This window comes from Bos mutus, chromosome 1 (genome assembly GCF_027580195.1).
Source record: "Bos mutus isolate GX-2022 chromosome 1, NWIPB_WYAK_1.1, whole genome shotgun sequence".
NCBI classification, from domain to species: Eukaryota; Metazoa; Chordata; class Mammalia; order Artiodactyla; family Bovidae; genus Bos; species Bos mutus.
Genome location: NC_091617.1, coordinates 146593812 through 146621382, shown reverse-complemented (window position 1 = coordinate 146621382; position 27571 = coordinate 146593812). Strand labels below are relative to the sequence as shown.

General features: G+C 49.4%; 1 protein-coding gene across 4 annotated transcripts in view; it reads left to right on the top strand.

Moving 5' to 3' along the window:
- The window catches only part of PLCL2 (phospholipase C like 2), a 212830-nt gene that overhangs the window by 159039 nt on the left and 26220 nt on the right, over nucleotides 1-27571 (top strand). For all 4 annotated transcript variants that reach the window (XM_070377084.1, XM_070377066.1, XM_070377076.1 and 1 more), the window contains exons 5-6: nucleotides 44-119; nucleotides 20812-20921. In XM_070377084.1, coding sequence (XP_070233185.1) covers nucleotides 44-119; nucleotides 20812-20921 — 186 coding nt within the window. The remainder of the gene's footprint in view (nucleotides 1-43; nucleotides 120-20811; nucleotides 20922-27571) is intronic.

The window sequence follows — 27571 nt, the reverse complement described above, 5'->3', positions numbered from 1 at the left end:
CCAGCTGTCTGTGTGACCGCCTGTCCGGGTGTTTCCCTTGCAGATGATCCAGTCCCTCAAGGCGCTGATCGAGAATGCAGACGCTGTGTATGAAAAGATTGTACACTGTCAGAAGGCAGGTGAGTGAGAATCTCTTTCTTTCCTTTAATGTTAGTTGCATTGTCTATTTTGCTCCTAAGTTATTTCATCTTTTTGATACTATATTTAAAAAAAAAATCAGATATAAAAAGTGTTTCTTCGTGGCTAAAGAAAATACTAATTCCTTGGTTCTCAAGGAATTTCTTGGTTCCTTGGTTCTGCATAACAGACTTACATGGGATGTCGGGAGGGGTATGCGGGGAGCTTTTAAAGCATATTGATGTAGTCTGGGGCATGGCTTGAGTCCATGGCTGTTAAAGGTTCCCGAGCATTTCTAACCTGCCATTCAGATTGAGACCCCGAGCGCTCATCTGTTCCTCCTGCGTGTTCCCTGAGTGGCCACCCCTACCAGCCGTGACTGCATAGCTGACGCAGGGCAGGTGAGACCGGGCACAGAAGGAGTGAGTTCTTAGCAAGGAGAATGGATCCCAGTTACCGCCTCTTGAAACTGTTAACGCACCGGCATTTCCACATGCTGATGCATTCCTTCATTTCACAACCAAATGTTACGCTGGATTATAAAATTCTGCTTATGTAAATTTTAGCTATGATAAAACCGAAAGGTCAAGTGTTCTGCATTATGATACGAATAGGCAAAATGGACTTCTTTTGATTTTTAAATTTTGAGTGTCAATATGGGGAATATTCATAATTCATAAATAAGGAAACTGTCCTTAATTTCTTGGGGGTTTTGGTTGCTGATCTTTCAAATCAAGAGACAATAACTATTACCTGGCCTTAAAAAAGTCATCTCTCATCTCAGAAATGAACTCGTTTAAAATCGATTTAAGGCAAAGATACGTGGGACAATTTCTCTTTTGATGTTTATTGAAGAATATGCACATTGGTCAAAAGGCCTCATCTTGTTAGCAAGATATTATTATATTAGCAAAGTAATCTTCTTACGCCTAGTCCTTTGTGAAACACAGCCACAACTAAAGCAGGTTATAATAATTACCATTTTTATCATGCTACTGCTCTCCATAAAAATCATCAAATCTAAAGTTCTGACCAAACTTCTAAGTTCCTATGCACGGTCATTGCTGACTGGCCCATTTACTTTGCCAATCTTATACGTAAAAATTATTAATTCAATCATCTGTTCATCTAATAAATATGTTTTGTGCTGTGCATAAGGTGCTTGTAAGACCTATTACATACCAAAATATTAAAAAACAAGCAAGGTTTTTGTTTTCTAGAACCTTCAAGTCAAACAGGAAGTATGAAAGTAAGCACTCAGTCAAACAGATACAGTCCTTGGCGTGTGTGACTCAGGGCCCTGGACTTGGCTGGGGCGGCCGTGGGGACCCTGGTGTTTAAGTGGAAAGGGAGACGTTCAATGTTCAGTGATGATCATGGTGGCTGGGTTCGGAGGACCACGGCAGGCAGGCCCTGTAGGAAGGGGCAGGTACGGGGTCGTTGGTCCAGCCGGGCTCTGTCTGCTCCCCACCCCTGTTTCCACGCAGACTCCACGAGGCAGGGCTCTGCCCCCTCCCATCAGCCTGTCCTCATCTTCCTGTGGCCTCAGCTTTCCTGATTCCAGGGCTTGGGTCATGGACCCGTTTCGTTCAGCCCCTCAGTCGTGTCTGGTTCAGCTGAAGAGCCTCTTCCATCACTGAGTCTTCTGCTAACGTGTCCTGTCTTCCGAACCGGGCGGTGACCTGTGCACCAGGCTTGCAGGCGGGTGACTCTCTGTTTCACCCATGACCTCTGTTCTAACATCTGTGCGCTGGAGTTGCTCAGATAGAAACTGGCTAAATGTGACTTGGCTTTTATGAAGTATTTGATTCTATTTAATGCATGTACTGCTATGAGAATTGTGGACTGTTAGCATCTGAAACTGGAGAAGGAAATGGCAACCCACTCCGGTGTTCTTGCCTGGAGAATCCCAGGGATGGCAGAGCCTGGCGGGCTGCTGTCTGTGGGGTCGCACAGAGTCAGACACGACTGAAGCAACTTAGCAGTAGCAGCAGCAGCATCTGAAACTACATTTACTGGGGGAAAAGGAGCTGGTTATTCATTTAACAATTTGAGTTATTGGCAGTCCTTTGCAACTTCATTGCTCATGACATTGATGATGTTTGGCATCGAGCAGCCTTATATTGTTCTTCTGTTTGATTTCAGTAAGGGATATATTTGCTTGTATTTAAAAAGCTGTGGAGTCTTGCCTGTTAAGGGTTTTGCTTTAGGTGGGGGTGAGAATAACCACTGTAATGGTCTGAGCTGCTCTGGGTTGAAAGCCCTTCAGAGTCACATCCGATCATCATTTGGTTTCACAATTACTGCCGGCCGCCTACACGGGCCTTCTGTTATCCCAAGTGCTTATTTTAGAGCCTCGGAACCTTTGCTTCTCGTGTTTACAGTTATCGTAAGGCAGATCATTCTTAGTCATCTAAAGAGTTGCTAGTCTGTATTGGGCTCAAAAACATTTGCATAAGATTTTACTTTGGGTAAGTAATTATTCTTCTGCTTGCAGAGCTTTAATCTTGCAATGAGAAGATATAGGTCTCCAAAGTGCTAGAAGAGAGGATTGTTCTAGAAGTATTCCAGACTTTTAAACACAAATTGAACCTTCATGTAAATAATTAAGTGAGAATAAAGACTTGCATACCCACCTCTCATCCCATGTTAAAAACTGCATCCAGTTTGGACAGGGTCAGACTCCCTGCTGTGTAACTGATGTTTGAGCTAGAAACGTGTCTACTGATGCTGTCATTGGGAAGAGGGACTGAGGCTGGGGAGGAACCCCGGGAAGGGAAGACCTGCAGCCAGCGTTGGGACAGGGACCTGCATGCCAAGCAGTGACCGGGAGAAAGCAAGGGAGGGTGGTGGGGACAGCCAGGCGGCAACCGTTGGGGCTCCTGAAGAGCCCGCTCTTTAAGGAAGAGAGTATGGCAGCAAGGATGTTTAGAGGATTAAAGGGAAAGTGAAGTTGTTCAGTCGTGTCCGACTCTTTGAGACCCCATGGACTGTAGCCTACCAGACTCCTCCGTCCATGGGATTCTCCAGGCAAGAGTACTGGAGTAGGTTGCCATTTCCTTCTCCAGAGGATCTTCCCTACCCAGCGATCAAACCTGGGTCTCCCACATTGCAAGCAGATGCTTTTACCATCTGAGCCACGAGGATTAAACAGAAATCTTAATAAGAAAACTACGTTCCTAGGAATGTGGAAGATCCAGTGAAGAGGCAAAGAGTGAGTGTGAAAGTCGTTCAGTTGTGTCCGATTCTTTGCGACTCCATCGACTGTATAGTCCCTGGAATTCTCCAGGCCAGAGTACTGGAGTAGGTAGCCTTTCCCTTCTCCAGGGGATCTTCCCAACCCAAGGACTGAACCCAGGTCTCGCGCATTGCAGGTGGATTCTTTACCAGCTGAGCCACCAGGGAAGCCCAAGAATCCTGGAGTGGGTAGCCTATCCCTTCTCCAGGGCAGGCAAAGATGACGATGCTAAAAGATGCACCTGGGCTGAAGGAATGCAGGAAGTGAGAAGGGTAGGCATCACGTGTAGCTGTGAAGCGCTTGACCCTAGAATGTGGGGAGGAGCGCCCTTCTGAGATAATGCAGAGCTGCGCTGCGTAGATGCCTTGTGGAGGGGAGGGGTGTCTTCCCCTGAAAAGGGGGGACACCAGCTCTGGGGAGGGCCAGAAGGAGGGGCCAGGGCGGGCAGGGTGTGGAGCGTTTGCTCAGAGCCAGAGGTGCCAGCGGCAGAGGCTGACTGCATGTTTGGATCACAGGGAGGGATGTGGGCTGAGTGAGTCCTGGCTGCCACGGAGTGCAGGAAGGGTCTGAGTTGAGTAACAGCACACAGCCTCCTGGTCTAGCAAGGGCTGTTCTCCCAAGAAGTAGCCAAGTTGGGGGTGTGGGTTAGGAACAAGCCTCCATCAGGGACAGCACTGTCAGAGTTCCCTCAAGGTCTTTCTAGAAGTCTGTAAAAAAGCCAGACTCTTCCAGGGGAAACATCTTTTCCTCTTTCTAATATCTCGCTCTTTCTCTCCTTCAATGGCTCCAAACCTGGCAGCCTGTGTTTGAATTTTAATTTTCTGTTTAGTCAGCTGAATTGATCTGTTTCATTAAAAAAATAGGAAGATGATCTAGAAGGAAGCCCAACCTGCTCTGCTTCGGTGCACTGGATGTTTTTATCGGGAGAATTTAAATGGAAAATCATTTGTTCTCTGGAAAGAAAACAGAAATCAATGACTAACTTCCTCTCCAAGATGGTGAATTAACACATCCGTTTAATCTCTGCTCCATTCTGAGCCTCATTAAAATGACAGCAGGGTTTTGTTTTGTTTTTAACAAGGACAAAGAAAACAGGGGCAACAAAATTTTGGAAACTGAAAACCAGAGAATTGGCTCAGCTGACTCGAGAAAGCTGGGCCTGAAGCTGGCTGTGGCAGGGGGAGCCAGCCTGCAGTGTGACTTGCGTGCCTTTGGGAGTTGGGGACTAGGCGGGGATAAGAGAGGACAGCCTTGGAGAGCTGGATTCAGAAGCGATTGGATCCCAGTTGGCGGGGACGCCCCGTGTCGTGTGCGTCCTGACGGTAGGGGAGGCTAAACGTAGCCCAGTCCTCCTCCTTCCTCTGGGCAGGAGGCCACGCTTGCTTCCCCCAGGCATTAATAGGCAATGCCTAGGAGAAAAGTCTCAACGGTGGAAGTGCGTTGCTTAGAAATACGGGGGGACTTCCCTCCTGATCTGGTGGCTAAGAATCCACCCGCAGTGCAGGGGACTCGGGCTCAGTCCCTGGTCTGGGAAGACTCCACGTGCCCCAGGGCAGCTAAGCCCGCGGGCCACGACTGTGGGTGTGTGGCACAACTGTGAGTGTGTGTGTGCGCCCCGGAGCCTGTGAGCCATGCTCCTGAGGCCACACGCCCTAGTGCTCCAGGACATGAGAGGCCACGGCAACGAGGAGCCCACGCGCCGCCCACAGAGAGAGGTCCCCGCTTGTGCAGCTCGAGTAAAGCCCACATCGCAACGCAGACCCAGCACAGCCAAAAATAAATAAAACTTAAAAGAAGAAACGTGGACTCAAGTACTCAAAAAGGACACACACTCAGCTAGAGGGGCTGGACGTGACTGCTTCTGGAGAGGGGGATGGGGGACTACTCTTCGCTCTTTAAACTGCATGTGTGCATATGTCTCACAAGCATTAAGTCACTGCTCAGTTTTAATTGAGTTTACTAAGGCTACAGAAGGAGGAAAGGAGGGCGGGAGGGGTGGAGCTGTGGCAGGAGTCCCTGACCACTGTGGTCCTGGAGCAGGCGTGGCCACCCCCCAAGCTTGGGGACCGGGGGTGAGGCAGGTGGTTGCCTCGGGGAGCCTGGTGCAGAGGTGGGGTCCGCGCCTGCTGGGCAAGAGCCCAGCTCCTTGTCTGGCGGGACAGTCAGTAACCTGCTGTCTGGGGAGGACTGTCAGGAAGGGGGCGATGGAGCTCTAAGCGAAAGAAAGCCCGGGACCCCCCACCTGTTCAGGGGGGTCCCCTGTTGGCAGGGATGCAGCCACATGGAGTATAGAGGGGCGGAAGGCGGCTCGGAAATAACAGAAGCTTTCTTTACTCTTCATTTCTATCCCTTTAATGGACATTTTCCTGGAATGGGTTCTACACCATCCCTGCTTCCTTAAATGTGGCTCCCAAAAGTCGTCTGAACTTTTGGTGACTCAGGGTCATCCTGAGACGTGTCTGTTATTTGCGGTGGCTGATGCAGCCATATCCCCAAGAGCCTTAAGTTCTGGGGGGAGCCCTTAAACTGCGCACTGGGGCTTCCTGCTCTGCCTGTTAGGACCCCATTCCCAGGAGTAGCATCCCATTTCCAGGGGTCCTGTTAGCATCCCATTCCTCTCCCTGTGAGGGAGCTCGATAGGTGCATCTTACCTAGAGGCAGAGTGCCCGACCGCGCGGTGTGGGGTGAACAGGCAGGACGCCCGTGAGCAGGGTGGGCCTGCTTGGAGCCCTCTGTCCATTTGCAGACTCTTTGGAGCTCAGTGTGCTCGTAGGAGCCGGGGTTTCCAGAGAAGTGACCTGTCACCATCCATCACTTGCTTTGCTCACATCCTTGTCTTGCCCAACACAGCACACGTAAGATCGTCTGTACAGGTCATCCTGGAAGCACTTCACAGGTGTTCTGTTAACAAGGTTCGACAAAGGAATCCCAGGAGCCTGTAAGTTCCGTGTTGGTGTACATCAGGCGGTTTCTCAGCCCTGGTCCACGGGGAGCAGGAGGCTCGTCCCTGGGGACCCGGGGACCCGGGTGCCGGGTGCTCCGTGCCGTGTGCCGCTGTGGGCGTGGGGTTAGTCACTCAGCTTCTCTGGCCCCCTTTGCTCCCTCTAAGTGACACTGTGCTTCCCTGGTGGCCCCAGGGCTTCGGGGTGCAGCGACCTCAGATCGGTGGGTGACGCAGCAGTTGTGGAACGCCCTGAGCACGGGCGCTTAGGAGGAGGACGCTGACAGGTGAGCCCGCTGCGACTCAGCCGCATCAACTGCAGCCCATCGGCGCGCTTCCGGGGGAGCTCGTGCCTGACTCGGACGGCGCAGAGTGAGCTCTCCAAAGGTGAGGCGTGGAGTCCCTTAAGGCCTCTGAGGCCCTCAGCACCCTCCTCTCCTTGAGGAGCCACCAGATGCTCCCCAGGCACTTCAATTAACTGGTAGTCAGTGACTTCCCTGGTGGCTCAGCTGGTAAAGAATCCGCTTGCAGTGCAGGAGACCTGGGTTCGATCCCTGGCTTGGGAAGATCCCCTGGAGAAGGGATAGGCTACCCACTCCAGTGTTCTGGTCTGGAGAATTCCATGGGCTGGATATTCCATGGAGTTGCAAAGAGATCGCCTTTCCCTCCACTTCACAGTAAAACCACAGACGCCAAGAAGTCGTGAGGGCGCTGGGGGGACCAGAGCTCAGCCGGCAGTTGAGCCGGGAGGGCGGCTTGTCCGGGAGCAAGGCTGATGGAGGGGGAAACCCAGGGTGACTCTGTGCCCGGGGCAGCCGGGCCCAGGTCAGCAGTGCCCGCGATGCAGACGGGTGTGGGAGCGGCAGGCTGGAGGAGACACCAATCCAGAAGCTCTAACGAAACGTCCACACACACGAAGCACCCTGATGGGTTGTGCCGCGTGGGAAGAGTTCTGTACGGCAAAGGCGAGCAGAAGCACAGCTGCGCCAAAAATGAGAAACAGGAAAATGCCAGCGCTGCGTTCCCGGGAGGGCTGATGTCTCTGACACAGGAGGAACTCCTGAAGTCAGAAACCCCGAAACTCGTGTTCTCTGCAAAGAACAGGAACACAGGTCACAGCCAGGGAAATTCAGAAGACTCTAGAATGAAAAGAGAGGATGTCCAGACACACCGTAGATGATGCAAACCTGTGGCCGGCAGACGGACAGATGGGATCAGTGTCTCAACCCGGCCTGTCAAAGCGGAAGTCAGGTAGTAGGCGATGGAAAATAAAGAAGCAGAGTAAGTACAGCGCTCACGGTGTCCGTCAGCGACGAGTGTTCTGGGATCAGCGAGGCCAAAGGCACAGGGCGTGCCGGGCAGGGCTGGGGGCGGATGGCTCCTTCCAATCCGGTGTTCAGCCCAGACCTCAGGGAAGCAGTGACTTCTGTGCAGGCCTGACTGCAGGTGGCAAGCAAGCGCTTCAGGCCTCTAGAAGGGGATTATCTCAGGCAGAGGGGCCGTGAGCCGGGGTGGAGGTGGCAGGACCAGGCTGCACCGGCCAGGCTGGTGTAGGGAGGCCGGCCCTGCTCTCCGAGAGGGCGCTCCTCCTCGGTCAGGGCGGAGGCATGGCCGCACCAGACACGCGGTGGGTGGGCAGGGAAATGCAGATACCGGAGGACCCCCTGGGAGGCTTTTTACCCACCCAGCCCGCCAGACCAGCACTGCGGTTTGACCCGGACTGGTTGGGGCGATGCTGATGCAGAATGTGCACATGCTGGATACTCTGATGGTCATGCTCACAGGATTTATTTGTGGATCGGACGCAGGGCAGCAGAAAGGGAGGAGGGTGGGCCTGCAGGGTTCTTGGCTGGGTTTTCTTTACCAAGACAGGGAGGGCCCCAGGAGAGAGGGCTGGATGGGGGCGATCAGAGGTTTTAGGCGTGTCAAACTTGACGAGCCTGGTCGAATTCCAAGTCTAAATGTTGGAGAGCAGTCCCGACTGGACGCGATGAATTTGGAAACCATAAGCGCAAAGGTGGTCTTCCAAGCTGGGAGACCAAGCTCATCGGAGAAGGATGGTGAAAAGAGACGACAGAGCCCTGGTCCTGGGCGTGTGGGTGTTGGAGAGACAGGAGAGCAAGTGTGGGGCGTCAGGGCGCAGTCAGACGGGGTGGGAGGGCGCTGAGCTTCCAGAGGACAGGGTGTTTCAGGGAGATGCCGGTGTGCGTGGCTCAGAGCCAGTCACATCAGAGACCCCAGAGTCCCTGCACACAGGGATGATGACTGATGGGTGGGGCACCCGGGCCGCTGAGGACTCTCCTGTGGTTACCGGTGTGATCCGGTCCACACCTATGAGAGCCACAGGGCAGTAAATTTCAGAATTACAAACCACGCACACTTCGAGCCAGCAGTTCCTATTCAGTTTATGCTATGGCTTTGGTTACATATTTAGGAAAATACTTATGCATAGAGTTTCCTTTATAACATCGAGAACAACCTCAAGCTTACAACCTAAGTTCAGTAGGAGAGTTCTTGTTAAATACAACAGACGCATGTGATGAGAGCTTATGCAACCATTTAAAAAAAGTCGTGTGTGTGTATATATTTACCTGTGTGTATGCACAGACACACTCCATGTATACACATATGTAAGGAAGATGCTATATATACATAAAGGTAAAAAAACCAGCTGTATCACTGTATGGGTGTGTGTGTGCACAGACATAGATTAAAAGGCAAGGCAGGCGGTGCGTGCTATTTGCTGCTGGTGGTGGCGGTGTGGTTGCTAAGTCGTGTCCGACTGTTGCGACCCCATGGACTGTAGCCCATCAGGCTCCTCTGTCCTTGGGATTCTCCAGGCAAGCGTATTGGACTGGGTTGGTGCTGTTTGCTAAGGTGTTTCAAAGACCCGACCGGAGACTGCAGCCCGGAGCACTGCTGAGGGCCCCACCCTCTGGACGAGGCCGCTGGAGAGGAGGTCACAGTGGTTGCCCAGGGGAGGCGACAAGGAGGCCGGGGGTGGGGACACTCCGTGTACCAGTCTATGCTTTTTAAATTATTGTGCCTTGTGACTTTTATACGGTTAAACATAAGAGGGGGAGAAGGAAAGGGAGCGGTGGGCAGGGTGGCGTCCCAAGGGGCTTGTGTGGGCCTCCGGTGCTGGTGGGGGGACTTCCCCCAGTGCCCAGACACAGGTTCCCCGGCGGGGGAGTCTCATCTTGGGGGTGTCACTGCGGGGGAGGCTGCCGTTTGCTCCTCCTCTGAGCCCCCAGCCCGCGTTTAGAGGGCGGCATGGGGAGGGGCCCCATGGAGGGTTAGTGACGCCTGGACCACCGCCCCTGGAGCCCTGGCTGCCGCGTCCGCTCACAGAATCACGAAGTCCGGAGTCTCCGCACCTCCACGGGGCCTGTGGCGCCTGCACCCAGGAGGTGCCCCTCTTCAGACCCCAGCGCTGGGGGCACCCGGCTTCAGACCCGGGGCTGGGGGCGCAGGGCGTGGGTTACAAAGCCCGTGCATCTGAGCAGGTTCTGCTTGTGAATCAGGTGGAAAAAATGATCCCTCTCTTGTTCCCAGGGTACTTTGATGGTGTGTGCTGAGACCACGTGGTGCCTTTAAACCGTGATAAAGTGAGGTCCCTGACAGACTTGTGTTCCGTGGAATTCCACTTTCCAGAAAGTAGCTCACTGAACCTCATTTGGAAAATTTGAAACGTTAAAATGATCGATACATATCTCCCTTTGTCACTGTTTGAAACATCCCTACTTCTGGCTTCTGTTTCCAGCAGACACAAAAAATATTTCTGCACAGGACATGTGTGTGATAAAAGAGCTTTCTAGGACTGCAGAGTAAAGTTTCAGGTGAAAAAGGAATCTTTCAGTGTATACATTTGAGATCGATTTGTCTCTTGTATTTTTTTTAAAAATTATAGCTGCTTCTGAAAATTTTGAACCATGAGCTACATGGTATATTTTAGATTCAGATCATTTATATAGGTATAGACGTTCTATCCAGAATGTTTGAGAGGTCATCCACTTCATATTTGGCATGAATAAATGCCATTTATTTTCTGCAAAGAGGAAATGCTGCCATGCTTCTGCCTGAGGCTCCCTTTCCTTCAAATCAAAGCCTGTTCTTATCTCAGGGTTGTATGTATCGTGTATTCTACATTTTTTGTTTTTATGACTGCTTGGTTTTCATCTAGGTTTATCTGTGATGGGAAGCAGGAAACTTGATGGGAGTAGAAATTTCTCTCCATTATATGCAGTTGCACTCATGTTTTCAGCTAACGTAATTATGTATCATCTTAGAAGGTTTACACTTCTTTATTAACTTTTTGAAAACGTGATCATCTATCAGCATTGCATTTCATCTCGTCTTTAAGCTTTAAGCCCCTCAAAAACAAAGTATTTAAATTACAGTGTTTTGAAAGAATAATTGGAAAATTATGTGAAACTAATACCTCCATCTATAAAAAATCTGAGCTGTTTAAATTTTTGAGAGATGATGTGGAAAGAAGCAATAAATTTCTAAAATATAGTTTTTTACATAAAAATCAATCTATTTTTGCACGGCCATTCCCATTTTTAAAATTTAACGTTGTAGCTACAATTGGAAAGGTCCGCCGGGGGCCCCGGGAGTGGCCTCCCGTTTTATGCACGTGGCCTGTGCGCTCCATTCCCTCAGAGCAGAATGAACTAGAATCTTTAGGATCACTGCCTTTCCATCTGCTTTCTGGCTTCTGTTTGATGCTCTCCGGGTGCCTCAGGGTAAAGAATCTGCCTGCACTGCCGGAGACACAGGTTCGAGCCTTGACTGGGAAAGATCCCCTGGAGAAGGGGATGGCAACCCGCTCCAGTACTCTTGCCTGGAGAGTCCCGTGGGCAGAGGCGCCTGGCGGGCTGCAGCCCGTGCGATCTCAGGAGTCGGACGCGACGGAGCGACGAAACCGCTACCACTGCTGCTGTTTGATGGCCTGTTCTCAGGCTCGTTACCACAGAGGGACACGAGCAGGTTCTCTTCTTGGTTAACATCCCTGAAGAAAAATAACCCGTGGCTTTCTTCTGGGAACACAAACTTGGGGTCATGGAGTCAGGAACCTAGCCGGAGCGTCTCTGGCGCGGAACAGCTGGGGCTCAGACAGTCCTCTTGACAGAAGGGCAGTCGCAGCGGGCGCCGCCGGGTCTGTGCCGGGGATGCGGCCGTTCGCTGCCTTTTGGACTTTCACCCATGTTTCAGTCCACGTTCCCAAGCACACTGTTGGATTTTTGTAACATGCTCACGGCCGTCAGACTTCCGTGCTTTTGAACACACTGTATGTTTTGACTGTTACATGATGTAGCACGTTGAAATTGATCACATCATGTTTTTCAGAAGACTGTTTATGTAGTTAGTATTGGTGTTCACATGAAGTGTGCTCAGACTCAACAGAGATTTCCATTTCTTTGACCAGAATTAGCGGTTATCTCTTGTCTTACCTGCATCGCATCGTTGACGTAGAATCCGGGAATCCTGATTCCTTCGCCAGCCTTGTTGAATGGTTGTCCCAAATGAGACCTTCTGCCTTTGAAGAAAACATGGGCAAGAGGAACATGCTTCATCTGAGGCCCTCACAGTGCCATTTCGTTCAGATCAGACTAGGAAATGGGGCAGTGACGAAGAGAACAGATACGGTTACTTTGTTAAACAACCAAGCCAGGCAAACAACTTCCCGTGGCTCTAAAACGTGCAAATTTATGATGCAGATGTGTGGGCATCGTATTTGGAAGATACTTGCTGGGAAATAGAACTTACTCCTGAAAGAGAAACAGCGCCTCTTCCTCCTGCCTCAGCGTTGCTGGCCTGGTTTCTGCTGTGAGACCTGCAGACTGGTCCACGGCGGGAAGCCCGCCTGCCTCTGCTTCTCCCCGAGGCCACCAGGCCGTGAGAGCTAAGAGCGGCCTTCTTTCTGTAAGAATATGAGATGGCTTTAAATATGCTTAGGAACTTTGAAATACTGATTTTGCTGATGGTCGTCACAAAGAAATCTTGAATGAAATTCTGCCGATCTTCAGAAGAAGGGAGGCTTTTCTTAACTAGGACTCACGGATGACACACACGTGTTTTGGCGTCGGGAGGCGCCCTGTGTCAGCCCCTCCTGTCACAGGCCGGGGAGCAGAGCTTGCATAGAAGCTGTCTTGGCCTGCATCTCCCACGGCACCAAGGGGAGCTGCAGCGTATGGTCCTCTACCAGCTAAGGAGAAGCTGGTTTGGGTGGTTTTCCTGCCTCTCTTCTTATCTTTCTTAGACCCGTGAAGGCTCCACTTAGCAGCATTATTACGAGGCTGCCTGCCTGCGGGAGCTGCATCTGGGCACCACGCCTGTGTAGACTCCCTTCCCAGATGCAGGGCCTGTCACCCAGAATACCAGCAGCCTAGGCGGACAAAAGACACGCCGATAGCTGGTAAACCTGGGCTGTGTAGAAACCCACATATGTCCTCTGTGCAGTACAAAGGGCTGCGTGCCTGCACGTGGAGAGAATGGTGAGTGAGTAAGAAGGCGGGGTGCAGAACCTCCCTCCCTCAGCTGGCCCAAGGACCGGCACGTAGGACTTGTTCCTGAAGAAGTAAGGGGGGCCCAGGCGTCCTGAACCCCAGCTAGCACCCCGAAGCCACAGCTGAGTGGCCTGGCTGCTCCCAGGCCTTGTCTGTGGGGACAGACACCCACAGTCGCCTGTCTTTAATCAGAGTTCAGCATGCTTGTTACTCCACCGAGGACATGGTCAGAACTCCCTTTCTGCCTTGTTATGTATAACTGCTGATGATTTCACAACCAGAATGAGGGCAGTCAGCTACCAGAGGTGCCGTTCACTCTCATTTTCTGTCCAGTCACTAGTGAAAACTCAGAACGGACGTCCTCAAGTTTTCAGAAATTTAAACTTTTCTGGCTGATTATTTTTTAAATATCGAAAGATTAAGCCATCTTTACATTGCCAGTTGCTTGTAATTTATTTGTAAAGTCTCACATTGTAATAATGTACTCCTCAAAAGCCTACTAAATTTCCCTTACATACTATATTTCCTCATGCAAAAATCCTAATTTGCAGCTGCACCTACTGAGTTTATTTTGGCATTGATTTTAAAAAGGCAGAAGTTATGTCTTCTCGTGTCATTATTTTCATGCTGCTGCCCTCTTTACTGCACTACTGCCTCTAGACTCAGCCATTGTATTCCAAAGCAGAGTCACAAGGATTTCTGCATAAGAGGATTGTCAGATAATGCAGGCACTAGTTCCCTTACCCGGGCTTGCTTCCCGTGCTTCCAGAAGTCTGCAGCTTTTTACAGTGGTCAGCATGTTTAAGTAATGGGTCTTAGTGGGACTCAACACAACCCATGGTCAAATGACCTGTATATGGTGTGTGGTCAGTAAGTGTTACTGCCTGCCCAATTAGTGTTAATGCTTCAAGCATCAAAAATTATTTTCATTATCCAAATTGATGAGCCCTTTTGTATCTTAGTATTATGAATATTGACTACCGAAATACGGAACTATTATGAAAAGTCCAGTCGTTAAAGAAATCCTAGATAAGAGTTCAGTTTTACCTCTTCACATAAATACTCCTGATTGTTTCATAAAAAGAAACTAGAAAACATTTAAAAAATCTGGTTCAATATAAAATAATTTGGAAATAAATAATTACGTAAGTTGGGCCAGTCATTTTAAAAAACAGGATCTTGACCATCTTGTGTGTCTGGCACTGGAGCTCCCAGGCCTTTGGGTGGAGGCTGGGTCTTGGTTCCCAAATGGAGGTCTCTGCCTGTTAATGTTCCATGGGGTCAGGAGTTCCCTGGTGGTCCAGAGTCCTGGACTTGGGTCCCCCACCTCGGGGGTTTCAGCACCAGGACTTCACAGGCCACACAGAAGACGTAACCCCAAGATTAAAGGTGAAAGAGCATCTAACAGCCAAGAACACCCGAAGAGATTCACACACTTACAAAGGGAAAGGAAGAGAGGAAAAATGAGTAACAGCAGGAGTCAAGAAAGAAGAAAGCGATCAAGCCAATAATCAAACCCTTAAGGGAAAATGGATACTAAAAACTAGACTCCCAAAAATGCAGAATGAAAGACAAAACATCAGAAACAGAATTTAAAGCGTGGAAAAAACTGCAGTGCAACTAAGCAGTAAAATGAGGAAAATGAAGTGAATGTATTTTAAAATAAGGTGCTTTTTTTTTAAAAGCAGGAAAGGTTATACAAATTAAAGGAGTAATAAACAACATCATAACACCATGGGGAAAAAGGGGGGGCGGAATATACATAGAATATATATGAGGAGAAGGTCCCTGTGACTCCCCCACTTTCCTGCTCCACTCAGTCTGCCTCCTCGGAAAGTCCTCCAGTATTTTCAGGAAGGTCTCTGAGTCTGCTGTGGGCACTGTGGGGTCAGCTCAAACTCAGAGCCTGCCTTGCTTCAGCTTGTACTTATTCCCAAAGTCCACAATCTGATGCTCAATTCAGTTCAGTTGCTCAGTCGTGTCTGACTCTTTGCGACCCCGTGAACTGCAGCATGCCAGGCCTCCGTGTCCATTACCAACACCCAGAGTCCACCCAAACCCATGTCCATCGGTGATGCCATCCAACCATGTCATCCTCTGTCATCGCCTTCTCCTCCCGCCTTCAATCTTTCCCAGCATCAGGGTCTTTTCCAGTGAGTCAGCTCTTTGCATCAGGTGGCCAAAGTATTGGAGCTTCAGCTTCAACATCAGTCCTTCCAATGAACACCCAGGACTGATCTCCTTTAGGATGGACTGGTTGGATCTCCTTGCAGTCCAAGGGACTCTCAAGAGTCTTCTCGAACACCACAGTTCAAAAGCATCAATTCTTCTATGCTCAGCTTTCTTTATAGTCCAACTCTCACATCCATGCATGAGTACTGGAAAAACCATAGCCTTAAGTAGACGGACCTTTGTTGGCAAAGTAATGTCTCTGCTTTTTAAGATGCCGTCTAGGTTGGTCATAACTTTCCTTCCAAGGAGTAAGCGTCTTTTAATTTCATGGCTGCAGTCACCACCTGCAGTGATTTTGGAGCCCAGAAAAATAAAGTCAGCCACTGTTTCCACCCTTTCGCCATCTACTTGCCATGAAGTGATGGGACCGGGTGCCATGACCTTAATTTTCTGAATGTTGAGCTTTACGCCAACTTTTCCCTCTCCTCTTTCACTTTCATCAAGAGGCTCTTTAGTTCTTCTCCCCTTTCTGCCGTAAGGGTGGTGCCGTCTGCATATCTGAGGCTCACAGTCTGATGCTAGTTCCAGGGAATTGACCTGCTGCCCCTGCGGCTGCACGGCGACTCCCCCTCTTCCCTTTGCGCGCACAGCCTCCTGCTGTTCGGCTTTGGCCCTGGGCCTGGTCCTGCTTACAGGTCTCTATTCTCGGCCGAGACACGGGGGTGAAAGGAGCCAGTTGTTGGGGTTCAGTCACCCTGGGGCGTGTGGGGAGTGCTTGCTGTGCCTGGAACTTGCGGGAAGTCACGAGGCGGCCGTGCGCCTTCCCAGAGGAGTTGGCCCTGTGTTGGGGGCCCCTTGGCAGGGCCAAGCCGCTTGGTCTCCCAGGTAGACACGCCTTTTGCCTTCGAGCACCCGCCATTTCTCTGCCCTCTGGGGTTCCGAAGCTCCCCGTGACACCGCCTGTGTGGGGTTTCCCAGTGTGGAAACGTGTCCTCCTTCACGACTCCCTGCCCGGGCGCCGGCCGCTGTCCTGGAAGCGCTGTCTCCCTTTCTGCCTCTGCCTTTTGCCCTCGCCCATTCTGAGAATGCTGATTGGCCTTTCTGAAAGTATGGGGTCTTCCTGCCAGCATCCCTGAGCTGTCCTGTAGGAGCTGCCCCACACGCAGAGGGTGAGCTTTTGATGTGATCTCCCTGTCTTGAAAGTCTCCTCCGAATTCTTCTTCACCGTTTACTCAGGCAAGTTCCAGAGCCTCTCTCCAAGTGTCCCATGCAGTGTGTGCAAAGTGCTTGGTGAGTGGTCTTTTGTTTCCCTCGGTCTTGCCTCTGGCCTGGACTCTGCACGTCACCGGAGAGCAGTGAGCAGTACAGTCATGCTGTGTGAGTCAAGGTGAGAACCCTTCAAATCCGAAGTCAACCTGTGCTGCGTGTTAGCGGCCTGGCAGAATGTTCACCAAAGTTAGTCTGTGAGTTAATAATGTGAAAATTCTTTTAAAGAAACAGATACGTTGTGTAGCAGACCAAGGAATGAAATGCCAGCCAATGGAACGGATGGTCTTGGCTACTTTCTAAAATGTAGGCTTTCCTATTTTTAACATAATTTTCCACTTTTCAGCTCATCACTTTTTGTGCCCACTTTTAAAGAACTTCACTATTAAATAACACATGCACACACTTACACACAAATACACTCACACATAGTCACACACACACATGCTCAGTCACACATACACACTCATACACACATACACACACTTGCACACACAGACTCACACACACCCTAACCCGAACTTTTTGCCTCCATTTGAAGAAGGGGAAGATAAGGGTGAAATGTCTTATGTCACTTTTAAAATGTTTTGCTTTTAATTGGAAGACAATTGCCTTACAATATCGTGTTGGTTTCTGCCGCACATCAGCATGAATCGGCCCTAGGCGTACACAGGCGCCCTGTCTCCTGAAGCTCCCGCCCAGGTTTTCATGGCGCACCAGGTCTGAGTTCCCAGCATCCACAGTGATTCCCACTGGCCGTCTGCTTCCCGTATGATAACAGCTGTGCTTCTTGCTGCTCGGTTCTTCCCGTGCCCTGCTCCCCCGCTGTGTCTGCAGGTCTCTGTCTCTGGTCTGTCTCTCTGTTGCTGCCCTGCAAATAGGGCCATCAGCGCCCTTTTTCTAGGTTGCATATATACGCGTTTTTTCTCTTTCTGACTGACTTCACTTGTATAACAGGCTTTAGGTTCGTTCCTCTCACCAGAATGACTCAAACGTGTTCCTTTTTATGGCTGGGTAACAGTCCCCCGCGTACGTGTACCACGCTTCTTTATCCAGTCACCTGTCGGCCGACATCTAGGTTGCTTCCATGTTCTAGCTATTGTAAATAGAGCTGCAGGGAACACCGGGGTAGATGTGTGTTTTTCAGTTATGGTTTTTTCAGGGAATATGCCAAGCAGTAGGATTGCTGGGTCGTATGGTAGTTTTATTCTTAGTGTTTTTTAAGGACTCCCCACACTGTTCTCCATCGTGGCTGTACTTTAACAGACGTGTAGAATATAAGCTTCTTAGGCAGCTGTACTTGTTTTCTTATGTTTCCACATTTCATCTTTATCAGCATCACTTTTTAATCATCCGCACTGTTATTCTTCCTGAGTCCTCAGTCCTTCCCAAGGCAGCCTCTGACTCTCGTTCTTCTGACCTTTCTGAAGGCTGCCTCCTTGCGTCTGGGCTGGATGCTTGTCTGAGCTCAGCCTTGTCTTCCCGAGTCCTCGGTCCTTCCCAAGGCAGCCTCTGGCTCTCGTTCTTCTGACCTTTCTGAAGCCTGCCTCCTTGCGTCTGGGCTGGATGCTTGTCTGAGCTCAGCTGCCTCCTTGCGTCTGGGCTGGATGCTTGTCTGAGCTCAGCCTTGTTAACAGAGCCTCACTGCTCCACCCGCTCTCCTGTCTCGTCTCTTTTCCGTGTTCCATCTGGACGTCCACCTTCCAAGTCTCAGTGGTGCTTCTGAGACTACCCGAAATATGGATATTAAAGATTAATATCCTGAAGTCCAGATGATGCCGAAATATTAAAACTAAAGAACCACTGGGGTCTTATTGTCAGGGCCTCATCTGGCCACCTTCTAGGAGGTGCATCCGAGTCATCAAGGCATGTGCCAGGGAGCCTCTCAGACCTACCAGGGAGAAGTGTGTGTGTGTGTATGTGTGTGTGTGTGTTGCTTTAGCAGAAATCCTGGATTTTAGAACATAATTGCCACCTAGTCATGGTTATTATTTGTCTTTTTTTTTTAGTGTATTAAAGCAAGCACATCCAGGGAAGGTAGGAAGCAGATATGGGGGATGCGGCCCTCTATGTGCCAGGCTCCCAGCAGTGGGCTTGGGGGGAGGTTAGTGACCAAGCTGGGGCGTTGTCCAAAGAGAGGCCGAATGCAGGAGAAGGGTCAGTGTGGGAGTTTCCTAGACAATGCAATGACTTCTACTAATTACTGTTCCTTTTTTAAACCAGTGAGCTTCTTAAGCTTTATTAGCATGACAGGAATTAGGGCCCTGGCTCCTATTAGGAGAGAGAAAGTGGAGAAGAAGCAAGACTAGATTGGCAGGTCACTATATTTATCCTGTATGTCAGCCCTTGTTCACTGTTTAAAGACACTAAGGAATAAAGCTCCTGTCAGTCACTGTGTGAAGAACTGCTTTGAAGCGATGATGCATAGAAAGGGAGTGAGAAATTGGGGTGCCCAACTGAACAGGAAAAATGTACAGAAGAGCACGGGAAATGTCTTGTAAAATGACAGCTGCTCCAACATTGGTTGTAACAGCGAAAGATTGGAGACCACGTCCATCCGTGAGGGCTGGTTAAACCAGAGGCGGCTCATCTCCACAGTGTGTGTGGGGGGCTCTGTAGGTGTCAGAAAAGGGTGAGAAGGGCTTGATACGTGGGCAGCGAGCCATCCCCACCATGGCTGCATGGACAGCCACAGAGCACTGTGCATGCTGCACTGCTTTTGTGCAAAACACGGGGGATTGTGGATATATGGACACCTCTGCTTAGATCTTCAAGGAGAAAGAGGACAATAAAAGATAAACTAAAAACGCATAAAAATGTACAGGGGGAGGGAGGGATTAGGGTAGAGGAATCCAGGAAGAAAGTAAGATTTACCTGAATGCACCTTGATAAGCAGTTGGACTTAGGAATCATTAAAAAAAAAAAAATTTATCCAAAGAAGCAAAAACATTTCCCACCCCCACATACACAATGGGATAAAAAGGAAACAAATGACGTAATTGTACTTTTTCTGACATAACCTGTAAAGAAAATTACCTTGACTGACCTTAGAACACTGCGCTTTTATTACATTTTCAATGAGATGTACTCTAAGGACAAAAAAAAAAAAAGCAGAGTTTAAATTGTATTTAGCAGTCTTAATATTAGTTATGTCGATGTGGTTAATTAAGATTATCTGCCAAAGAAATGTCTAAGATTTAAGGAAAAAAACAGTGAAAACATTGTATCTGTAAATTTGAATTAGAAGTACAAGCAAGATCTTATTCTCCCCTTAAAAAAATAGCCCTGTGCCTAAGATCTGTTCACTAAGGAGCCTGGAAAACAGTGGAAACCCAGTAACAGTGAGCACTCCTAGCCCCCAGATTGCGGTCTTTGAGCTCCATTCTCCGCTGTAAGAATCCAGAGGTCCTTGGAGAAATGCCTGGCTCCAGGCCCAGGTGAGCAGTGTACCTGCTAACTCTTGAATGTCTTATGCCAGAAGCCAGGGATGTGTCAAAGGCTAATCAGTGACCTCAGAAGGACTTAGAAACCCACCTGCAGGGTTCCCATTGGCCAGCGATGGGATACTGACTGCAAGTGAATATGTAAAGAAAACCCCCCGAGTTTTAATGATATTAAATCAGGAAGAGGACGTCCCACCACTCCCGCGTTCACGCTGCTTTGAATGGCGGTGAGGAATGTGCACTGATTATGTGAATTATACAGAGTTATGGTGCCCTCTCCCCTCTGCTGCAGGCGGGGTCTGGGACCTCAGGTCATCTCACTGGGACAGGAAACAGTGCTTTGTACTTTTTTTCATCCCAAACTGCCAACATTGAGACCTTGGTTCAGTTTACTCAGTCGTGTCCGACTCTTTGTGACCCCATGGACTGCAGCACACCAGGCCTCCCTGTCCATCACCAACTCCCGGAGTTTACCCAAACACATGTCCATTGAGTCAGTGATGCCATCCAACCATCTCACCCTCTGTCGTCCCCTTCTCCTGCCCCCAGTTCCTCCTAGCCTCAGAGTCTTTGCCAATGAGTCAGCTCTTCGCATCAGGTGGCCAAAGTATTGGAGCTTCAGCATCAGTCCTTCCAATGAACATTCAGGACTGATCTCCTTTAGGATGGACTGGTTGGATCTCCTTGCAGTCCAAGGGACTCTCAAGAGTCTTCTCCAACACCACAGTTCAAAAGCATCATTGAGACCTCGGTGGAGCTAAAATCAGCCTCCGAGATTCCAAAGCCTGGCCCTGGTCCAGGGTCCCTCCCTCTCCCTCAGCCTCAGTCTCTGAACCTGGCTGAGTCTCTTCAGCGCCCCCACCTCTAGAGGAAGAATGCGGATGGTCATCTGTGCCCTGGGCAGCCTCCCAGTCCACAGGCATGCACTCAGAGACGCTGTCTGCCTCGCTGGGGTTGTGAATTGGCATTGCTTCCCCCGCTGGAACTTTCTTATTTCGTCCTCTGTGAAATCTCAGTGGAGACTGGAATCTTTCTAGCTATACCTAGAAAGATAAATATTGCTGGCCCATTACCACCGACTGGGTGGGGAAGTAACGTCCTTTGTCGTTCTGCTTCTTTCAGCCATGGAGTTCCATGAGCACCTGCACAGCATCGGCACCAAGGAGGGCCTGAAGGAGCGCAAGCTGCAGAAGGCCGTGGAGAGCTTCACCTGGAACATCACCATCCTAAAGGTACTTCCGAGCCATTTCGGGCGTCCTGAGTTTGCAGCCCTTTCCGAGTGCTGCTTCCCACTCCTTTGTATCCTGTTTCCTGCGCTGTGCGTCACCAGCCCATCAAGGCTGCAGTGTCGTCACGGAAGTCCAGTGAGGACTCTGCTTTCGGGAGAGTCTGCGGCACGGTTGCTGCGCAGGCGGCTCACGGGGAGAAAAGGGGTTGAGTGGCTGGCACGTTGTGGGGCCTGCCAGGAAGGGAAAGGGCCTTGCGTTTCACCCTTGAAACACTGCAGACTTCATAGCTGCCAGTCGCTGCACTGGAAACAGCACTGATTACAGAGAAACGACTGGGAATTGGAAGATTCTATTTCCTCAAATTTCATTCAACGCTTGAAAGTATAATCACAGCCTTAATATTAATGTGATCCCAGAAAAAAAAAAAAGGAAAGAATCGTGGGGGGCGTACTCGAAAGAAGTATGTGAAGGGAATTGCTGTTTGAAAGACATTTCCCTCCCTAACTGTTTTATCTGCTTCCTTCCTCCTTCCCTCCATCTCTCTTTTTCAGCATGACCACTTAAAAATTAACTGTTATTATTTTTATCATGAAAGTAATATATTTTCATTATAGAAAATGTCAAACTAGCGTAACCATAGGTAAACATAGCCTCACCATCCAGGGTCTTTTGCTGTACATTCCCTCAGCCTTTTTCTCTGTGGTATATATAATATGTTGTTGCTCAGTCGTGTCCAACTTTTGCAGCCCCATGGACTGTAGCCCACCAGGCTCCTCTGTCCTTGGGATTTTCCAGGCAAGAATGCTGGAGTGGGTTGCCATTCCCTTCTCCAGGGGATCTTCCCAACCCAGGGATCAAACCTGCATTTCCTGCATTGGCAAGCGGATTCTTTACCATTGAATCACCTGGGAAACCCTGCATATCATAAGACACGATTTTAAAAATATTATTATGTATGTGCCTTGGGGCTTCTCTGGTGGCTCAGATGGTATAGAATCTGCCTGCCATGCAGGAAATCGGGTTTTGAGCCCTGGGTCGGGAAGGTCCCTTGGAGGAAGGCATGGCAACCCACTCCAGTATTCTTGCCTGGAGAATCGCCATGGACAGAGGAGCCCGGTGGGCTATAGTCCACGGGGTCTCACAGAATGGAACACGACTGAGCGGCTAAGCAGCAGCATGTGCCTTGGAACATTTTTGTGTTTTTATCTCAATGATCTTTTCTTCATCTCAGTGTTTGGGACCTTGAATAATAATAACACAGAAATATGATTTGTCTGGACCTTGGACAACTCAATGTAAAATTACTCTCTGGTTCACCCTCCCAGCTTTCTTCTCTGTTGAATTCAAAGCTTTAAAGACATTATCACAGCTGCCTCTTTTAATTTTCCTGTTCCCCCTCAAGTTAAAGGATCCACCCTGCAGCAGACAGTTTTCTTATTTCATTTAATGAGAAGTCACCCTTCCCAAGCTAGCCAACTTGCACTTTAACGCCCCTACTCATTTGTATAATTAAAGTCATTTTCTGAACTTCTTCAAATACTTCCCTTCCTACACATGTACTTTTTAAAAGCTCTAGATCTTCTGCTTAGTATTTAACTCTGATCACTTGTAGTTCAGTAAACGGCAGATAGTAAAATGTACTGTGGAGAGGCGTTTGGCTTTACAAGTTGCTGGTAGGCTCTGAACTTCCTGCAAACCTCAGGGGAAAATGGCGCCATAGTGTGTAGCCCTGATAGGAACAAAGACTCATTTGGCTTTTTTTTATATAAGATCCCAGGGATCCTTAGGCACATTACCGTTTGGGAAGCACTGGGCTGAGGACCCCTGGAAAGGGAAGCCCGGTGCACACAGTCCTGAAAAACAGCAGGCGCAAAGTAATGGCTCCGATTCTAGAAACGGGAAGTTGAACCGAGCGGCTGCACTGAGGAAACCATTTTCTTAGGAATTATGTCCAGGAGAAAGAACTAAAACCTCAGACTTCTGTTCATATGGAAACGAATGCACAGGCCAGGGTTATGGTTTTGGAAGTCTCCAGGGTAGTACTTGCTCGCGGCGGCGCTTGCGCACGGCAGAACCGGCCTGGAGTGCGGAAGGGCTGCAGAGATCTGCCTGTCTGTTCTGTTCGGCGGGAGGGCCTCGTTCGTGGCCGCGTATTCCACGGGTGCAGACGTCCTTTGGGCAGTCCAGTGCTCGCGGCGCTTTAGACGTGGGCCTGCGCTGAGCTCCCAGCCTTCTCCTGCAGGAGGGTGTGGGTCTCTCGCGTCCCTCTCCTCACCTGCTCTTTGCGTGGGGCTGGTCCTCCGGGGCTGTGCGTGGTGGGCAGCGGGCGCCCTCGTGGGGGCACAGAGGCTTGGGGAGGCCTCCAGACTTCCCCTCCGGACGTGCCGAGCAGCCCTGGAGTCGCCCGGGCGCCTAACGCGTGGTCTCCCGCGCCGCACCGCAGGCCTCCGGGGCCAGCGCCTCGGGGCGGCCTCAGGACTCCTGGCCGACAGGGTCCTCGGGCCTCGGGGGCTCCCGAGAAACCGAGCGCCGAGCAGAGGCCGCAGCTGCCTTCCGAATCCACGCGCGCACCTGAGCCGCGCGGCAGGCAGGGCGGCCGGTGGTCGCGAGATGCAGGGCTCGCAGCGTGGGCATGGCCGATGAGACCCCTGGCCAGAAACGGCTTTCATCCGAGGGTGTCCAGCCCAGGTTTCATGAGTCTCTGCTGGCTTCGTTTAGTTTTTTCGGTTTTAAGGATTACTTTAAAATGCAGACATGGATGAAGGAGAAATGTCTATCTGATCCCACACCCAGAAGGACCCACTGTTAACATCTTGGCGTACTTTCTTTTAAAGGTTTATGTATGTATGTGTTTTGGGTGCGCTGAGCCTTCATTGCCTGCCCTGAGCGTTCTCTAGGCGCAACCAGGGCGGGCTGCTCTCTGGATCCGGCGTGTGGGCTCCTCCCCGCAGCGCGGGTTCTCTGTTGTGGAGCACAGGCTCAGCAGTTGTGGCTTAGTTACCCCGCGGCGGGGCGGGTCTTCCCGGACCAGGGACGATCCTGTGTCCCCCGCATTGGCAGGTGGAGTCTTAACCATTGGACCACAGGGAAGCCCAACATCTTGTCATATTTACTTCATTTTTTTTCCTTTGAATAAAAATCATTTGTTTTTGTGAACATGTCTTCATTATAAAGAACATTTTTAATGTATAAAAGATAAGTTTTTAAATGACCTCAGATCCTCCATCCGAGAAATAATTGCTTTTAAACGTGTGACCTTATTCCAGGAACTGTTTTATATGCATACGGATGGGTGAATAGAGATATATTTTATTTTCTGAGTCATACTTTTTCCCCGTTTTTCACATCTTTGATATTTTTGTATGTCATATAATTCATGGAATCTTTGCATTGTAGCCTAGTTAAATTGGAGTGATTTTTTTCCTCGTGAAAATTGCTCAGTCGTGTCCGACTCTTGGTGACCCCATGGACTATACAGTCTGTGGGATTCTCCAGGCCCAGCTTTCTCAGAGTTTGTCTCTGTCCTGTCCTAGGGTTTCTGCTGATAACTGGGGAGAGGGTGTCATTCATTCCCACTGACTTCTGATTGCCTCTTTAATTCAGAAACCAGCCCTCAAGGCCTCACACTCATTAGATAGTCAGCACCACTCTCTTTTTTGATGAGCTTTATTGAGGTATAACTTACGTAAAATAAAATTCACCAGTTTTAACCGTGCAATTCAGTGAATTTAGACAAATGTGTATAGTCATGCAGCCTGCCACAGTGATGACTGTCATCCCCAGGAGTCCCCTTCTGCCCCTTTGCAGGAAACTCCCCTGCCGGCCACCTGCTGGTCTAATTTCTGTCTCTGTGGTTTCCCCTGCTCCAGAATGTCACATACATGGAGGCGTGTACTAGTAATCTTGGTGCCTGGCCTCTTGCATTCAGCAGAACATTTCTGAGAGTCATCCAAGCTGATGTTTCAGTAAGCTGTTCCTTTTTCCTAATAAATAGTGTTCTGTCCTCTGGGTGTGCCACACTGTGTCCATTCACTGGTGGGGGACATTTGGATTACTTCTAGTTTTCACATATTATGTATACAGCTGCAGTGAACATCCACATGCAAGTCTTTGGGTGAACATACAGTTTCTGTTTTCTGTGAGTGGAATTGCTCACTTGGTAACTGTGGGTGTGTCAGATTTTGTAGGAAATTGCCACGTGCTTTATGAACCGTTCCATAGAGAATCCCCCCAGCAGTGTTACGGGAGTTGCAGTCATCCCACACCTTTGTCAACACTCGATACCGTCAATTTGGTGAGCCAGTGAGTGTATATATAGAGTTTGAGCATCTTTTTGTTGGGTCTTTACTTTTTTTAGATTTTTAAAGAGGTCATGATGGGTCTTAGTGTGGCTTTGTTTTTTCTGCTTAGACTTCTTCAAGAGTTTTCTATCTGTGGGTTTATAGTTTTCATCAAATTTGGCAACATTTCAGCCACTGTTTCTTTAAATCTGTTTCCGTTTTGCCCTTTGCCGCCTCCCCCGGTGACTCGTGTGTGCGGATGTGCTGTTTGATGTTGTCCCACAAGTCACAGTGCCTGCTCATTTGACTGAGGCCTCGCAGCTCGTTTCTTTTTCTATAGTTTCTAGAGTTGCGTCTTCAAGCAATATTGCTGTATCCTCCACAGCACCTCATCTGCCGCCGACCCTGTCCAGTGGGGTCTTTATCTCACTTTCCCGCTTCTGCCGTCGACCCTGTCCAGTGGGGTCTTTATCTCACTTTCCCGCTTCTGCCGTCAACCCTGTCCAGTGGGGGTCTTGATTCCACTTTCCCGCTCTCCCTTCTGTGCTCGTGGCGTCCTCTCCCTCCTTGGACATGTGTATTTCCAGTTGCTGCTGTGTCCCTCCCTCCTTCTCTGTTACCCTTGACGGCACCTCGCCTCCCTGAGCTCGGGAGCAGACTGCTGGGCTCGATTGGGAAGCTCCCCTTGCGTTGACCTTGCGTCTGGACCTGCTCTCCCAGGGCTCCCTGTCTTGCACTTTCTAAAAATCATTGCTTTATATGTTGTGTCTGGTTTTCTAGTTTTGTGTCAGCCCCATCCCTAACTGGACCGTGTCACCTCCTGCTTCCCTTCCCCTCTTCTCCTTCATCAAACAGAAGTAAAACGAGAAAGACAGTTTGTATCTCTCCAGGTTGGCTGACTGTTAGAATTTTCAGCATTTTTATGGATTACCAGTATGAGTTCTGTGGGTTTTAGACATTTACTAAATCCTGTCACGCCCTCGTCTCTGGGGTGGCTGCTCGTGTTTGCGTGTTTGTTTTCCACTTTTACTCTTTTTGCTCGTTTCGTCACAGATGTGGGAGGAGGTTCTGTAACGCCTTACGTTTTTATTTTCTATTGGAGTATAGTTGGTTTATAGTGCTGTGTTAGTTTCAAGTGTACAGCAGAGTGACTCAGTTACACATGTGTATCTAGTCTTTTCAGAATTCTTTTCCCAGCTTCGGTTATTACAGAATATTGAGTAGAGCTCCCTGTGTTACACAGTAGACCCTTGCTGCTTATCTGTTTTCAATATGCAGTGAGTACATGTCAGCCCCAAACCCTCAGTTTATCCTTCCCCCAACGTTTTCCCTTTGGTAACAGCAAGTTTGTCTTCTAAGTCTGTGAGTTTGTCTCTGTTTGGTAAATAAGTTCATTTGTATCATGTTTTTAGATTCTGCATATAAGTGATGTCATATATTTGTCTTACTCTGTCTGACTTAATCCCTATAGTGTGATACTCTCCAGGTCCATTCATGTTGTTGCAAATGGCATTGTTTCATTCTTATTAACGGCTGAGTAATATCCCCTTACTCAAGAACCAAGATTGCCAGAAGAAATATCAATAACCTCCGCTACACAGATGACATCACTTTATGGCAGAAAGCGAAGAAGAACTAAAGAACCTCTTGATGAAAGTGAAAGAGGAGAGTGAAAAAGTTGGCTTAAAACTTAACATTCAGAAAATTAAGATCATGGCATCTGGTCCCATCACTTCATGGAAAATAGATGGGGAAACAGTGGAAACAGTAAGAGATTTTGTTTTGGAGGGCTCCAAAATCACTGCACATGGTGACTGCAGCCGTGAAATTAAAGACACTTGCTCCTTGGAAGGAAAGTTATGACCAACCTAGACGGCTTATTAAAAAGCAGAGACATTACTTTGCTGACAAAGGTCCGTCAAGTCCAGGCTATGGTTTTTCCTGTGGTCATGTATGTATGTGAGAGTTGGACTATAAAGAAAGCTAAGTGCTAAAGAATTGATGCTTTTGAACTGTGGTGTTGGAAGAGACTCCTGAGAGTCCCTTGGACTGCAAGGAGATCCAACCAGTCCATCCTAAAGGAGATCAGTCTGGGTGTTCATTGGAAGGACTGATGCTGAAGCTGAAGCTCCAATACTTTGGCCACCTGATGCAAAGAGCTGACTCACTGGAAAAGACCCTGATGCTGGGAAAGATTGAAGTTGGGAGGAGAAGGGGACAACAGAGGATGAGATGGCTGGATGGCATCCATCACCGACTTGATGGACATGAGTTTGAGCAAGCACCCGGAGTTGGTGATGGACAGGGAGGCCTGGCGTGCTACAGTCCATGCGGTCACAAAGAGTCAGACACGACTGAGCGACTCAACTGAAC